At 39.8% G+C, this 14,938-nt stretch overlaps 2 protein-coding genes across 3 annotated transcripts; one reads left to right on the top strand and one right to left on the bottom strand.

Annotated features, from left to right (window-relative positions):
• Window positions 1–22: 22 nt before the first annotated feature.
• Window positions 23–4,149, bottom strand: hnrnpa1b (heterogeneous nuclear ribonucleoprotein A1b). Of its 2 annotated transcripts, XR_006403628.1 has the most exons (12): window positions 4,030–4,149; window positions 3,378–3,494; window positions 2,780–2,926; window positions 2,468–2,678; window positions 2,283–2,375; window positions 2,147–2,197; window positions 1,998–2,066; window positions 1,785–1,910; window positions 1,564–1,698; window positions 1,409–1,475; window positions 158–212; window positions 23–76 (listed from the first exon to the last, which is right to left on the bottom strand). XR_006403628.1 is itself a non-coding variant. In XM_044353017.1 (11 exons), exons 1-10 carry the CDS (start codon window positions 4,039–4,041, stop codon window positions 1,420–1,422), a joined length of 1,017 nt encoding a protein of 338 aa, XP_044208952.1. In that variant the 5' UTR covers window positions 4,042–4,149; the 3' UTR covers window positions 921–1,227; window positions 1,409–1,419. The 2 variants fall into 2 exon arrangements, 1 of the variants encoding a protein (XP_044208952.1); XM_044353017.1 differs by lacking the exons at window positions 23–76; window positions 158–212 and adding an exon at window positions 921–1,227.
• A 529-nt stretch (window positions 4,150–4,678) lies between these two features.
• On the top strand, window positions 4,679–10,661 carry cbx5 (chromobox homolog 5 (HP1 alpha homolog, Drosophila)). The gene is made up of 5 exons (XM_044353021.1): window positions 4,679–4,863; window positions 5,426–5,589; window positions 6,146–6,374; window positions 7,101–7,201; window positions 8,846–10,661. The coding sequence occupies exons 2-5, from the start codon at window positions 5,462–5,464 to the stop codon at window positions 8,985–8,987; spliced, it is 600 nt and encodes a 199-aa protein (XP_044208956.1). The 5' UTR covers window positions 4,679–4,863; window positions 5,426–5,461; the 3' UTR covers window positions 8,988–10,661.
• The last annotated feature ends 4,277 nt before the right edge of the window (window positions 10,662–14,938 follow it).

The raw sequence follows: 14,938 nt of genomic DNA, 5'->3' as shown, positions 1-14,938 counted from the left end.
CACAGCAGTCTTCATTTTTTTCAGTTTCTTAGAAAAAAGTAATAAAAGTCTTCAGCACCAGCATTTCTCAGTAAACCTGTAACGAGACAGAAATCAGGTTTAAAAAAAACAAAAAAAACTTTAATGTAACAATATGCAAGGTTTTGATGATTTGTACCTGATCGAGCCATGAAGCCAAATGAAGTCAGGTTTTGGAGACCATGTGTAGTTTCCTAGAAAGTAGAAACACCAAGTGAGTAAAATGCAGTCTTTCAAAGAAAAGTGTGTTCATTTATTCACTTCATGCAATATGTTGTAGGACCACTATGCAATTAGGAGGCCCAGTTTACCAGTCAAAATTGGTGTAAGTCATAATAAAACTTGTTTGCACAAAAATGTTACGTCATTACTGGGCTACACAACTCACTACCAGCTACATGACAAAAGCAAGATATACTATCAGTAGTTGAGAAGTCTGGTCTTACCTACAGACAGCATTTAAGCCTTTTGGTAGCTGCTGCCTGCTAGCCTCAGGCTTCTGTTCTCACTCTCCCCTGCTTCAATGATCCTGGCGATGGTTTGCTACTTCTCTCCCTCAGCTGGCTTCCATGGCTAGCCTCAAAGACTTTGCATGTAAGCTAGCATCCTCCAGATGATCTTTGCAGAACTCAGGGTAGAGTTTGTACCAAGTGATGGGCTCTTTATGATGAATGCATTTGCACACCACTTCTCAGTCCTCAACCAGTATTATTGTAAATGGTCTTGATTTATGACTCATGGAATATGTGGTGACTACAGCATGGCTTCTCACACATTCATGCCTTAGGTAAACAGATTTTCAGACCCCTCACACCATGTAAATTATGGCCCTTACCCCATCTTTTAGAGCTTCTAATGGTGAACCCTCCCTTTCCCAAACCACTAAAAGACGCTAACAAGACTTAAAAAAAACTGAAAGATTGTTTATTTCAGCTTGATTGGATGCAGATACAAATAAAAACCAGACTTGAAGAAAAAATCTACATAAAACCTCATTGGAATGCTTGCTTTCCAGAAACACATGTCAATGAAAAAACACAAAACGTTTAAATGAAGACCCTCCATGATTTATCTACTGTACATCTCTTCTTGCAGCAGCTGTAACCTGCCACAACTGTTTGGCTGAGCAGATTTAGGAGGTGAACCTGCAGCTGCCCTGTCACTTCGCTTGCTCTCCTCTCCTTGCTCTCCTCTCCTAAGTACTCAGTCCTGTTGAACAATACGGAACAACATTGTTAACTGTGCACTGACTTTGTATGACCTGAGATCCAGAGTGATTTTTTTTTTCTTAAATATATTGGTATCTGCACTGTACGACGATTCCCTGCCACTACAAACTCTGGTTTTATGATGCAAAATTGGTGGTTCAAGCATGCCTTCAAATACATACCGCTTCACATTTCAAAATCGTCCTGGACGGCCATATCCACCATTGTTTGAGCCACCTCCGTAGCCACCTTGAAACAACAAGGAACAGTCATTATACACACACATTTAGGTCCTTCAAAGTGCTGTTTCAGGCGGTATCCCTATTTAGAGACTTACCGAAGTTCCTGCCACCACCGCCGCCACCTCCGAAGTTGTTCTTCATTGGGCCAAAGTTAGAGGCCTGGGGGTCGTAGTGGCCCATGTTATTGTAGTTACTGCCGCCACCGCCTCCTCCACCACCACCACAGTTTCCTGTGGAACAAAGTAGGAAATTCTTCAGTAACCATATCTTCAGCGTGGACAAGTTATATTAGTGAAGGTGAGTCAAAAATACTCACCATAACCGTTGCTATCATAACCGTTTCCTCCATAGCCTCCGCCTCCACCCTGGTTGTAACCCTGGTTATAACCCCTGTTGCCGCCATTGTTATAGCCACCAGGACCGCCAGGGCCACCTCCATAGCCTAAAACGAACCATAAATCATCTATGAACATGTTGCCCAACTGCAATAGTGAAAAACACTTGAGCCATAACAGAATTGCCAACTTACCGCCACCACAACCACCACCATCTCCTCCATTGCAATTGTAAGGGCCATCTCCATATCTACCCCTGCCACCTGAAAGAACCAAATCATGGAGTCAGGTACAAAACAATATACCATCGCAGTGTTTAAACCAATGGTCCAAGATGTCTTACCCTGATTGAAGCCTCTGTCATAGTCATAGGGCCTTCCACCACTGCTCCTGCCTGGAAAAGGAATAAAACAATTATTAACTCTAGAACACTTAATTGTGCCAATATGAACTGTGTTTACAGCACAAATGAAACCTACCTCTCATTCCCATTCCTGCAGTCTGCATTTCCTGCCTTGTGAGGGCCTTCCTCACTTCACAGTTGTGAGAGTTGATTGTGTGGTATTTCTGGACTGTGGGGTGGAAAAGTAAATTAAGTGGCTATCCAAGACAATGTTCAGTTAAATGTGACAGCTACAGATCAGTTACCATAGTCACTACTTACTGACAATCCTGTCAACTGCATCGTGGTCATCAAAAGTCACGAAGGCGAAGCCCCTCTTTTTCCCAGTATTACGATCAGTCATAATATCAATGACCTCGATTTTACCAAACTGTTGGAAGTAATCCCGCAGATGTGACTCATCTGTATCTTCCTTGATGCCGCCAACAAAGATCTTTTTCACCGTTACATGGGCACCTGGCCGGTTTGAGTCCTGTGTTCAGAGAGTTTTGTTACAGAAAGCGTTTTTTTCTCCTCCTTTTTTGTAAAAATGTAAGTTTTTCAAGACTATTAAATATTCCTAGTTTGACATACCTCTCTGGAGACGGCCCGTTTAGGTTCTACCACTCTTCCATCAACCTTATGGGGACGGGCAGCCATGGCAGCATCAACCTCGTCTACTGAGGAGTATGTAACAAAGCCAAAGCCCCTGGATCTTTTGCTGTTGGGGTCCCTCATGACCTGAAGGAAGAGGCTTCAATTATTCCCAGCTTTAACCAAAACCCCTACAAACACATCCTTCCTAGGGCTGCAACTAGCCATTATTTTCACAGTCAATTAATCTGACCATTATTTCCTCAATCAATTGTTGGCTCTATAAAATATCAGAAAATGGTGAAGAACGATGATCACTGTTTCCTAAAGCCCAAGATGAGGTCCTCAAGTGTTTTGATTTAGAGATTCAATTTACTGTCAGAAGACTAAAGAGAAGATATTCACATCTAAGAGGATTGAACCAGGGAATTCAGGTGTCTTTTCATAAGACTCGAAACCACTGATTGATCAAAATAGATGGTGATTAATACTTGCAACTAATCGATAAATCGTTGCAGCTCAAGTGCTTTCCAATTCTTACAATTATGTTAGAGCAGCAGCAAAGGTGGTGATGCTTGTCTTAATGAAATCCACTTACCACACAGTCTGTAAGGCTCCCCCATTGCTCAAAATGAGCCCGCAGGCTTTCGTCTGTGGTCTCAAAGCTCAAACCCCCAATGAACAGCTTGCGAAGCTGCTCTGGCTCGCGTGGGACCTAGACAATGGACAAAGACAGAACAAAATATATAAAATTTAGTAAGCAGTGGGTGCAATTTGAGCTTTAAGAGAACAATAACGGTGAATAACCAATGCACTAATCATTAATCTGCCCTGCGTCACATATCAAAAACCAGGACAGGGTGGCGGAGGGAGACATCGCCGCCATTAACGTTAGCAGACCGGTCAGATTTTAATGATGAGTATTTTTAGCAACAATTACATGTAGACACTAAGCGCATGTGTCTGCTAATGTGGCGTTGCCACGTGTATGCAAAATACTGGCGTAAATCGATAAGCGAAATTAGTTAATTCCGTATATAGCTGACAACACGAACAAAAGGCCACGAGGCCCAACTGCTATAAAATGGCGGCTTTGCAGTGCTTGATAGCTGCTGCAGCTCTGCTGAAAACGTAGTCAGCTTACAGCACTGGGTTTAGTCCACGGTTTTAAAAAAACACATTTCATCCGCGTAATATGCAGGAAAAAGATATACGCGGCTTTTTTTCTTTTTAAAAATGCTTCTACTCACATCTTTAGACATCTTGCAGCAAAACCCTCGACGACTCCTCGTAAACTGAGCGGAGGAAGACGATCTGCGTCAGACGAGCTTCACTAGTCTCTCCACAGTACAATAAATAGTATTGGTTACACCTCTTCTACACAGCGATTGGCCAGTAATTCCCGCTGCAGTCTGTCGTCAGCAGTGATTGAGTTTTGATTGGACTACATCCAATCAATCACTACCAACGTCCAATCACCTGACGGGAGGCGTCCATCTCACAACAGACGATAAAAAATTGGTTATGGCTATTATTTACATAGTGGATTTTTTTTCTTCCAAATTTTGTTGTTTGTGCACGATGTTGTCAATAAACATATAATTGATAATTGATCAATATAGTAAAAACTATGTTAATTCCATGAGTATGTTGAGGGAAAGTACCAGAAATCACCAATCTTAAATGATTTTTGGCTGCAGGAGGGGCTGAGCTTTTCTCACTGTAACAGCGCTTCATCAGTGGAAAATACCAAACAAAAACACATTTATATCTAATGTGTTTTCTGATGAGACACATAACACATACGTATTATAATTAACATGTTTATAATGGAGTTACAGTCAAGGTACGAGCATATCAACCTGCAGGATATATAGGTCATCAGCTGACCGAGGGGCGGGTACGTTCATTGTGCGCCTTTAACGCGCGCTTTTTTACGCACAGCCAAGCGCACAACATCTCTATGTGATCCAGGCTACATGCTAAATTAGCCTCAGCGGTGCCTTCACAGACTACAGAGCCACAAAAGACGCGTTATCGCTGCGGTTTACCGGTCAAAGCCCGGTGGTGTACACATCCAAAGGGTAAGAAATAGTTCCCACCTCGCAGCGCTTCGTGCTGCTGCTAGTATTGTTCTACATTGCGTGTTTGCTATCAAAGTTAGCTAGTGTTAGCTCGTTGAAGCGTTAGCTTTTGGGCTACCTGCTTTAGCGAGTTTGCCTTTCATGCCCATTGCTTAACGTTGGCTAGTAGCTAGTAGCTAGCTAACGCAGCACTAGATATTCGCTGCGATGTGCACGTTTAGATAAAGTTTTCTGGCAACGTTGTCTAATCTTTCGTTATTTTAGGCGAGTGGACAGTTGCCGGTGGGTGTTTTGCACACCAGATAGGTCAGGAAATCTTCAGTTTGTCGTGCCTGTTGTGGATTGGAGATATGACAATGAAGTGATGCCAGTTGTTTGTTTAAGATAGTAACATTATCTAGCTAGCGTTGGCTCATGTTACAGTATACGGACCAGTAACAATAACTTCCTACTTCGTTCTCTGTTTGGTAATTTAGCGCCGACTGTATCGGTTATTCGTTACAACTTTGCAAAGGACTATCTTTCTCATTAACATTGGTCTCTGTCGCTTCTTCATGTACAGCGAACTGTGCTGAAGTATACCGCAACAAACTTTGCTATGGGCAAAAAGTCCCGTGAAGAGGCATCCTCATCCTCTGATGAGGAATATGTTGTGGAGAAAGTGCTGGACAGAAGGGTGGTGAAAGGCCGGGTCGAGTTCTTCCTGAAGTGGAAGGGATACTCAGAGTAAGTTTACTCCTGCTAGTTTACTAAGCATTGCTCGCACGAACATCACCAAGTTACAGTTTTAACACGGGCAAAAGATAAGATTAAATATCACTAATATCTGATCACGTCTTTGAGTGTATTGGTGTAGGTTTCTACAAAGAAAGAAAACGGGAAAAGTGGTCATGAACAGTTTGTAATATGGATATCAATAGTGAAGCAAGAAGAGGCGTTCACTGCCTTTTGAGCCAGATACAGCAGTCACAGTTGATTGCATCTCTGTAGTGTAATGTTGCATTGCAGATCAGGATAAGAACATTTACAGTATTTTAACAACTACAATATTTTGATAATCACAGATGATATGTTTCATATCATGGTTTTTATTTCAATCATCGATCTGATCGGGGACTCATTTACAAAAAGCATATGTCAAAGATGAACTTATCCCTTAGACTGACAATGAGACTTAAGTCATCTTAGCCAGAAGATGGTTTTAGGGAATGGGGTGCAGTGCTGTTGATTTTAGAGTTATGGCTATACTTGTACTGACTTGCTCCCCTGTTACCCTCCTCAGTAAACACAACACATGGGAACCAGAGAAGAATCTGGACTGCCCTGAGCTTATTTCAGAATTCATGAAGACCTACAAGAAAAGCAGCAGCAGCAGCGGAAGCTCCACACCTAGCAGTGGCGGCAGCAAATCAAGTGCAGGCCCCCTAGGACGCTCCAAAGACTCAAGCAGCTCGAAGAAAAGGAGCTCTGATGATGAGGAGGGTGGAAGTAAGCCCAAAAAGAAAAAAGAGGTAAGTGATAAGACAGTGCTGTTAAAAAAAATTCACTTTTTTTCCCTTTTTTTTTTTCAAATGTGAAACATGTTTAACTGCAATAAGTGCAAAAGTGCAGTCAAGTTGTTGCTTTTTTGTTTGTTTGTTTTTTCTTAACAAGACAGGAAATGTAGGCGTTTTGATCCACCTAATATAAAACACAATCATAGAATTCAGTTCATGAAAGTGATTTGCATGTTTGAGGTTAACACCTCAGACATGCAAATCACTTACCACACAGCTTTCCATTCTTGGAAGAAACAATAGCTTAATTCCTGATCATCATTTATATGTTAATTAAGTGTTTACGAGTGTCTCATCTCAAAGTGGAGAGATGGAAATGTGCTTACTTTTACATATATTTCCAAAGAAACACTTTAGATTCAGATTTTCATTTATTTGCTAAAACATTTGTTGAGTTTGTAAACCAATTTTATTTGGCATACAGTGAACCTCCATTGAATTAGTGGGTTTTTAGCGTAAATTATGAGAAATGTCGACGTGATTTATTTAGTAATGGAAGGTTAGCCTGTGCAAATCGTCACACTTCAGCCACATCTGCATTATGTAAATGAGGATTTTCTTTTTTTTTTTTTTAGTCAGTGTATCTAAACATAATTAGTCTACAGTCTTACAATTGCTTGTAGCATGCTCAAGATATTTTGGAGTATTGTAAGTATTTTTGTTCCTTTTTTGTTTTTGTAGGATGACATTCTCGTCGCACGTGGGTTTGAGAGAGGGCTTGAGCCAGAGAAGATCATTGGAGCAACTGACTCGTGTGGTGATCTAATGTTTCTTATGAAATGGTAGGTTTTATTTGATATGTGCATGTGGAACTTGGTGTGGCCTAATATTATGTGAAATATATCAATATTTAAAAAGACAAGGTCTTAAGATGACCACAGAGTTGAATATTAAATCACAATGTACACAGCTAAAGTTGAATGGTAATAGTAAGCAATTTTTCCATTTTAAAAATGTATTATAAACAATCAGTACTTGTGACGTATTAGTGGTTTGGGGCTATATGAAGACACACTGCTTTCTTTTTGAATGTTCGGGACTTTTCAGGCAGAAGTGCACTTTCACTATCTGCTACATTAGATTAACGCAGACAGTTGTCTGTATCTGTAATTGTTTCAAGTACCATAAGTAATACATGACATGAGTCACACAATTTTTAAGCTAGAGTTGTATGGAAGGATAGTCTGCTGTTTTAAATGTAATTAGTGAAAACGTTGTTGGTTGTCAACTCCCGAAACATCCTTCTGTTTACTGATATTGGCACAAATGACTCATAAGTACTCTGTATTGGTTGTTCCCCTAAATCTGGTGTACATTATTGGTATTTATTCATAAAAACACGGTATTGGTGAACCTCTGGTTTCTGCATGTCAACCCATTTGGTACTGCAGGTGTTGCCTGCAATGGTTACAGACTGTACTATAACTGCTTGCAACTTGTTAAGCCATGATTCTTTCAGACGGCAGCTCTCAATGTGCCAGATCACTACTGGCAAATTACCCATTAGCAGCACTAATAGCCTAGCTGTCCATTCATATATAAACAGTAAGCCACACCATAAAATTTTATGTCATTCCATATTAGCTAGATGGATATGTGTGGTACATCGTCACTCATGTCTGGTTAAGCTCCATTCCAGGGTGTTTGCTTGTTCAAAATGAGGCAATGGTTGTACCCTAACTGTGATTTGTTTTTTGTTTGTTTTGTTGTTGTTTTTTATAAACAAGGATAAAACGATAAGAACTACATGGGGAAATAAATGTAAACACAGACAGATCCTAAACAGATTTACAAGCTCCATCTGCCCACTTTTGCCTGTAAGAAGCACTGGCTGTAACTATAAAGAAAACAAGTCATTTAGTGTTCAAACATTATCTTAAGTATTAAAAGGTAGTCAAATAATGAATAGCACTATTTCTTTTTTTTTTTTTTTTTTTTTACAATCTCATCTGTTAAGAAATTCCACCCAAAGCAAATCTTTTTTCCCTTATTTTATGCTTAAAATGTACACTGAAATGCCAGAATTAGGAAAATCTTTTTTTTTTTTCTTTTTGAATGACAGTCTGAATGTGACTACGTATTCTTATATGAATATGTTGTGAATTTTAATGAGAAAAAAAAAGAACTAAATGTTACCACACTGTTTTTATTATTGCAGATTGCATGGTTAGGTTTGGTAAAGTCAGGACAGACTTGGACATGCATAAACATAATTGCAACATGTGCAATGAATTTACAATAATACACAGGCAAATGCATGGTATATTTTAAAGGTCAGAAGACCATTTTTTATATTATGCATACCCCAACATGTATGCAATATATTGGTAGTTTCCCACATGAATGGAAAATATAATAGAACTTGTGCATAGATGCACAGCTCTGAACTAATTTTAATAACAAACTGTGTTCTTTACGTCTTGCAGGAAAGACTCTGATGAGGCTGATCTCGTACTCGCAAAGGAGGCCAATCATAAGTGCCCACAGATTGTCATAGCCTTCTATGAGGAACGTCTCACCTGGCATGAAGACAGTGACAAGAAGGAGAAAGACGCTGTCAGTGCGTGAGTGCATCACCTCAGGAGGAAACGGTACCTCCTCCTCTGCAGGGACAACCTTGAGTCAGACATTTTTCACACCCAATCCTCCCATACTTCCTCTGTACCATGTCCAACAACGACACAAATACAGCGGACACAGATCTCCATCCATGACCCATCGGAGCACAAGGGCCCAGACTGCTGAGGAGGCATCAGATAGGAGAAGCTGTGCAACATGGGTGATATGCTACTGGGGAGGGTTTCTGCTGTTCTCTTTTTATTCTTTAACTTCTTTTAATGTCTTAACATGTCATGTTTTAGTGCTTATGGGATATGATCATGTCAGTAAGGTATTTTGCATCCACAAGCACAGGTGGCCATTTGTTAAACTCTGAATATAGTCTTGAGAGTCAGTACAAGCTTTGTTAACCATGAGCTTGTTCCAGGGTAGTGCACAACAGCCATTCTAAAGCCTTTATAAGCAGTGCACCTCTTTGCTTTAAGAACCCACTAACACCACTGAGGATAAGACTGTAGTACTAATATTCAGGAAGCAACCACCGCAGCACTTTCCTGACTGCATAATCACTTCCTTTTAAACTTTTTATCTCGCGTACATTTGTCAGTTTGTCCTGCCTACTGGGATGTAACGACTCAATTTGCAAACTTGCAGGGGACACCGGCCAATTATTTTTATTATAAAGTAGTTATGATATCCTTGTTCATTTTTTTTTTTTTTAACTGTCTTTTTTTTTTTCTCCCCATATTTCCAAGTTTTAATGTGTCAAATCGGTGTTTTTAATTTCTTCACTAGTTCAAGAAAATTAAAATAAAACATTTTTGCTCAGTTTTGTACCTTTTTTCCTTTTGTTCTTTTTTAAATAATCTTTTAACTGCAGAGTTATCTTTGGACCAGTCTCACATTAACATTGACAATCTTCACTGTATCCACATGAAATGAAACCAGCATTCATCAACAGTCACTGAGGTCTGCCACCTTGTGGCTAAAAACATAAAACGAATTTCTTGACTGTGACCAATCTCTATGATAGAAACCCTGCAGTTTTAATGGTATTATTAATCTTGTTAGTTAGTGTGATACTTTGATAGATTTTATTTTATTTTTTAAAGATTTCAATTGGTAAAATCTACTCAGCAATTGGAGTATTTGTTCTTGATATCATTGTAATGTTCATTTGAAGCATTAAAACCAGTTTCTGATCTGATTATGCATATCGTGGGTTTTATTGTGGTGAATAATTATATTGTTCCCTGCAGTATTACATTTTTTTTCTGGAACAATGTTTCTACCTGACATGCAGAGATCAAATTAAATATATACGATGGATGACGGTTTTGTTGCTTGATCTCTTGTGCTCCACGTGGACTTTTAGGACCAAATGTGTAGTGTCTACAGACTGAGATATGATTGTTTTTTTGGACTTGGATCAGCATTGTGAATGAAGGCTGTGACCTTCTCTCCTTTCATACATGCAGTATGTTAACCACGGCCCTTGATATCAATTAGATACTGTTTTTGGTGTAATTTCCTTTCATGAAAATATTTTGTCCTTTCAGACCCTTGAATTCTGTCCTCAGTTTTGCTGGCGCAGAATTTTTGAAAAGTAGACTTTTTCTTGTGAATTAAATGTTACAAATATGTGTACAGTAGCACCCTTTAATAAACAATTTCAATGTTAAATTGGCTGTTATTTGGCTTTTTATTTTAGGTGTGAATGGAATATTGTGTAGAGAGAATAGGTTGCTTTAATTTAAACCTTTTGAACGTTGAGAATTGTTAAAATGACTGATTCGCTGGGAACTGTTGGATAAAACATGAATAATAAACTAAACAATAGTTTAACATCAGGACAATTCTTAACATTAGTGGAGAAAAATAACTATCTGTCCTGGGGGAACAATAAAATCCTATAAGTCACATGTATCGCAAAACAGATGCTGCTTAATGTGGCCTCTGTCGAGATGAGACCTTTTTTTTTTAAAAAAAAAACAAAAAAACTTCTTTGTTGAAGGAAATGTTTTGAGAGCACCAGCTTCTCTCACCCAGCAGATGGTGCTGTTGGACAATAACGATGCAAAAGTCATAACTTAATTTTATGCAAGTCATTCAGGTTCAAATACTTAAAGTTTCTCACCACAACAACTCTTTAATGAGTCTTTTCTGTAGATCCTTTATGGATTATTAAGCATGTTTTTGAGGGACATGGTTTCATGTCGAGTTTACTGACCAACATCACATCTTTCTGTTGGACTTAATTGTTTTCTAAATCATTTTGACTCTTTTTAACATCAGCTGGATCCACCTGAAGGTCCATCTTTACAAACTCATGTTGTGCAGTGAAACACAGACTAACACACAATTGTTTTGAACTACAGTGGAGCTCCCAAAGTTTCTTAAGATACCAGGTACAGTATGTCAGGCAGAAATGTGTTTAAAATAATGTACAATACACCCAAAATATTTCAGATACTTCTGTTTTGAAAATGATTTTTGGACATTTTATTGATGGAGATATTTATCCATAGAAATGACGAGAGAGGGGGGTAGGTAGTGATGTGCAGCAAAGGTTTCCGGCAGGATGAAAACCGGGGACATTGTGGTTCATGCATGATTGAGCCCTTAAAACTTTGGACCACCGGGGAACCTCACTTCCATTTGATGTAAACATGCAGCCATAAAATTATATAAGTTTGAATTTTTCAGTTGGTGAAAGCACAACATAACTTTAATAACAAACCAAATAGCCTACAAAAGATATGTAGTGCTGAAGTGTGAGGAAAAGATTAATTTCTCAAATTGACTAGTACACCAACTAATATCCAGTAAAGCTAGATTTCAAAATGTAAGACGAGCCCCCATTTCATCACAACCCGGCCACAGGGCCGTAACAAAAACAGGAATTTAGTTATTTATTAAAATCTGAGTTTATTATAATAAAGAAAATAGATGTCCATTAAGACTGTCTCTGCTTCGGGGGAGAGCTGCAATAAACCGCATTGAAGGTTGAGTCTAATCCTTGTTCTTCTCTTAGCACCCTCTTTTTCTTTCTTGCTGCCTTTTATAGTGACTTTCCTGCTCACACACACATACACACAAAGTGCTGCTCAGCTACGTCTAAAGTGATGGAATTTTCCTAGCAAAAAGGCTTTTACACTCCAAATGGAATGCAAAGGTCACTAGTAAATTTCCAGCCCCTGGGACCATTAAGCTGGGCAAAGAGAGTGAGCAGCAGGCTGTTTTATGGAGCCTGGAGCTGTCTGCTGACAAACCCAGGCCAGTGGGTTTGGTTGGGAAAGCCACAGTGGCACTCATGGGAGCTCTGCCTGTGATGTGTGTGGCAAATACAGATGTAGGAGTAGTTCTGGTGCGTGGTCAATGGGCATGCAGAGTGAAGCTTTGTTGAAGCTAAACATCAAAATGAGGAAAATCTGATTTTAGCATTGTACTACTAATGAGCGCATACTTTATGTGCGGCAGAGTCAATAACAAGCCATCTGTGCCTTGTTTACCTAAGAAGTATAAGCTTTTTGTGATGCATTTCTAGATGTTTGACATTGCACTAAAGTATTATTTGATATTTTTAATGTATATAAATGTAGCCCACATGTCATTTGCAGTATTTTTAACTGGAAACAATAATTCTGCTTTTATAGCCATTTCTGTCCTGCAAAGTATTTTCTTTGCCTTGATGGGCATCATGTGTTGAAATATAGTTACAGATTTAGTGTAAATTTATTTTTTATTTCACCGCAGCCTCTGCACTTCAAACATACTCCCTTCTGTACCCGTAACTTGTAGTGCAAATGAGTTCCACCGGGTATTGCCCACGGCAGAGGTGGGTCTTCTTGCAGCACATTAGCCTACACTAAATGAGTGTCGGGGGAGCTACTGTGCAGCTGTGGCGAGGGGAGGGACTGCTGCAGTGGGCCTCATCAGTGTTACACAGTTTGTTCAAGGATACCACCAAAACAACAAACAAATAAATGTGCACTCACACAGATAACACAAACACACAGCATGATGCATCCCTGAAAGAAAAAAAAAAGAAAAAGATTCATAGTCTTCAGTTATGGCCTCAGTGAAACTGTGAAAAAATTCTCAAAGTGTTGTAAGTCATGAGTATCACAGAGGCCGATGTAATTTGATGTGGCCTTTCTCGTGCTGTGATCGTGTAGGCACAGCTGCCCAACAGCTGTGTCTCCATTTCCTTGTTGCAACCAGATATAAAGCTCTGCAGTGATGACTGGTGCATCATCTCGCAGCACAGTGCACTGATCTGTATGAAGGTGATTGTGATGTGATGCTCTAATTTGGGTGGCTATCACACTTAATGTGCAGTAAAGCACCATAGACAAAGCTTCTTCGTTTTAAATGCCCCCCTCCTCCTCTGCGCCACAGCTCTCACCGCCAACCCTCTGCTGGCTGTGTTTCCCCTTCGCCACCCCCTCCCCTACTCCTCCCTTCATCTCCTCTCCCCACCAGGGGAAAGAGTTATAGCTGCCATAAAAGGCAGGTAATGCATTGTTAACTAATTCTGTCTGCTCAGAGCTGATATATCCTCTGCTCTAAATCTCTGTGCTTCCAATAAAATGCAAATGCTAATGCTTGCCCTCCATGAGCTGATATCATTTTTAACAGGCCAGAGGTAAATGCTAGAGAAGGGTGGGGTGTGCCAGAGGTAGTCTGTGACACGGTGAGGATCTGAGCCTTCATGGTACATTCTGTCAGAAAGGAGACCTCCAGACCTGATCCACACACCACTAGCCAACAGTGTGCACATATGGCTGTAGGCATGCATGTGAGGCTGAAACAGCACCTTTTTTAAAAGCTAGATGTGTATGGGTATGAGTAGCAGTGGTAGTTACGTGTGCTAGTTTGAAGCTAGCTTGGTATCTTCTGTTATTTAGAAGCCAGAACTAGAAGCATTTCATTCAGTACTCATTCACCACCAAATAACAGAAGCCAATTTGCCTGTGGATGTAATGCATCATATTTCCATCTTAATAGTAGTGTCATACTTCGTGTAACCTTGGGCTTCTAAATATTGATCCACTTCTAGATTTTCAATTATCCTGCGCCGTTTTTCTGCCATCTGGTAAGGACCAGTGATTTGTGTTCCTTCATATCTGGAGGCTTGTCCTGTAATTAGACCATAAATTAATTTGCAGAGAAGAGAGAGAGCAAAAAAGATTGAGAGCATTAAGTAAGTCCTCCGTGGTTGGAGACAGAAAATCATAGGCAACCACAGCCCAGTGTTTCATTCAGTAGAATAAGGTAATTGGATTACAAATTCCAACACCATAAGTTTTCTGTTCCTTCATGTGTCACTTGTTTTTCTTGCAAGTATTTAAAACCATGCGGCTGCTAATGATTGCTTGTAAGTCAGTTCTTCAATAAATGGCTAGAAATCATCCACTGACATAATTATACCTAATTACTTGCAGTGCCGCAGCAAAATGATTAGGAAAAATGGGGCATATTAGTGTCAAAATGTGTGTGAAACTTGCAGTGAAATGTGCTGTGGATCCATCAGTGGGTTTACAATGACCCCCCGCACAGGCAGACAACAATTGTGCGCTTCAGACCTAGCTCTTATTTACAGCACAGCTCGAATGGAGGTCCTAAAAAACCAAATGCATCCTGATTGATTTTAAATTGGGAGTATATGCTCTCCTGCAAGATTAGCTCATTGTCCCCTGCTGCTAAATTGCACATAGCGATTGTGGCTGTCGCTGCACACTGCCTGAGCACTACAACCGCAGTTCTCTTTGCCATGTGGAAATTCACATTAGACAAGCCCAAGTGACTTGCTTAAAGCAATTAAGATAAAAAGAAAAAATGCAACAGAATGGGCTTCTCTTGTGGTGGAAAATGCTAAATCAGCAGGGTCTGAGTTTAAAACACTGTATACAGACTACAAGATGCTCTAAAGTGAGTGAGGGTAACAGTGACAGTAA

This window comes from Thunnus albacares, chromosome 5, assembly GCF_914725855.1.
Source record: "Thunnus albacares chromosome 5, fThuAlb1.1, whole genome shotgun sequence".
In the NCBI taxonomy this organism is placed as follows: Eukaryota; Metazoa; Chordata; class Actinopteri; order Scombriformes; family Scombridae; genus Thunnus; species Thunnus albacares.
Note: the sequence above shows the minus strand (reverse complement) of the source record. Positions and strands in the feature narration are given on the sequence as shown.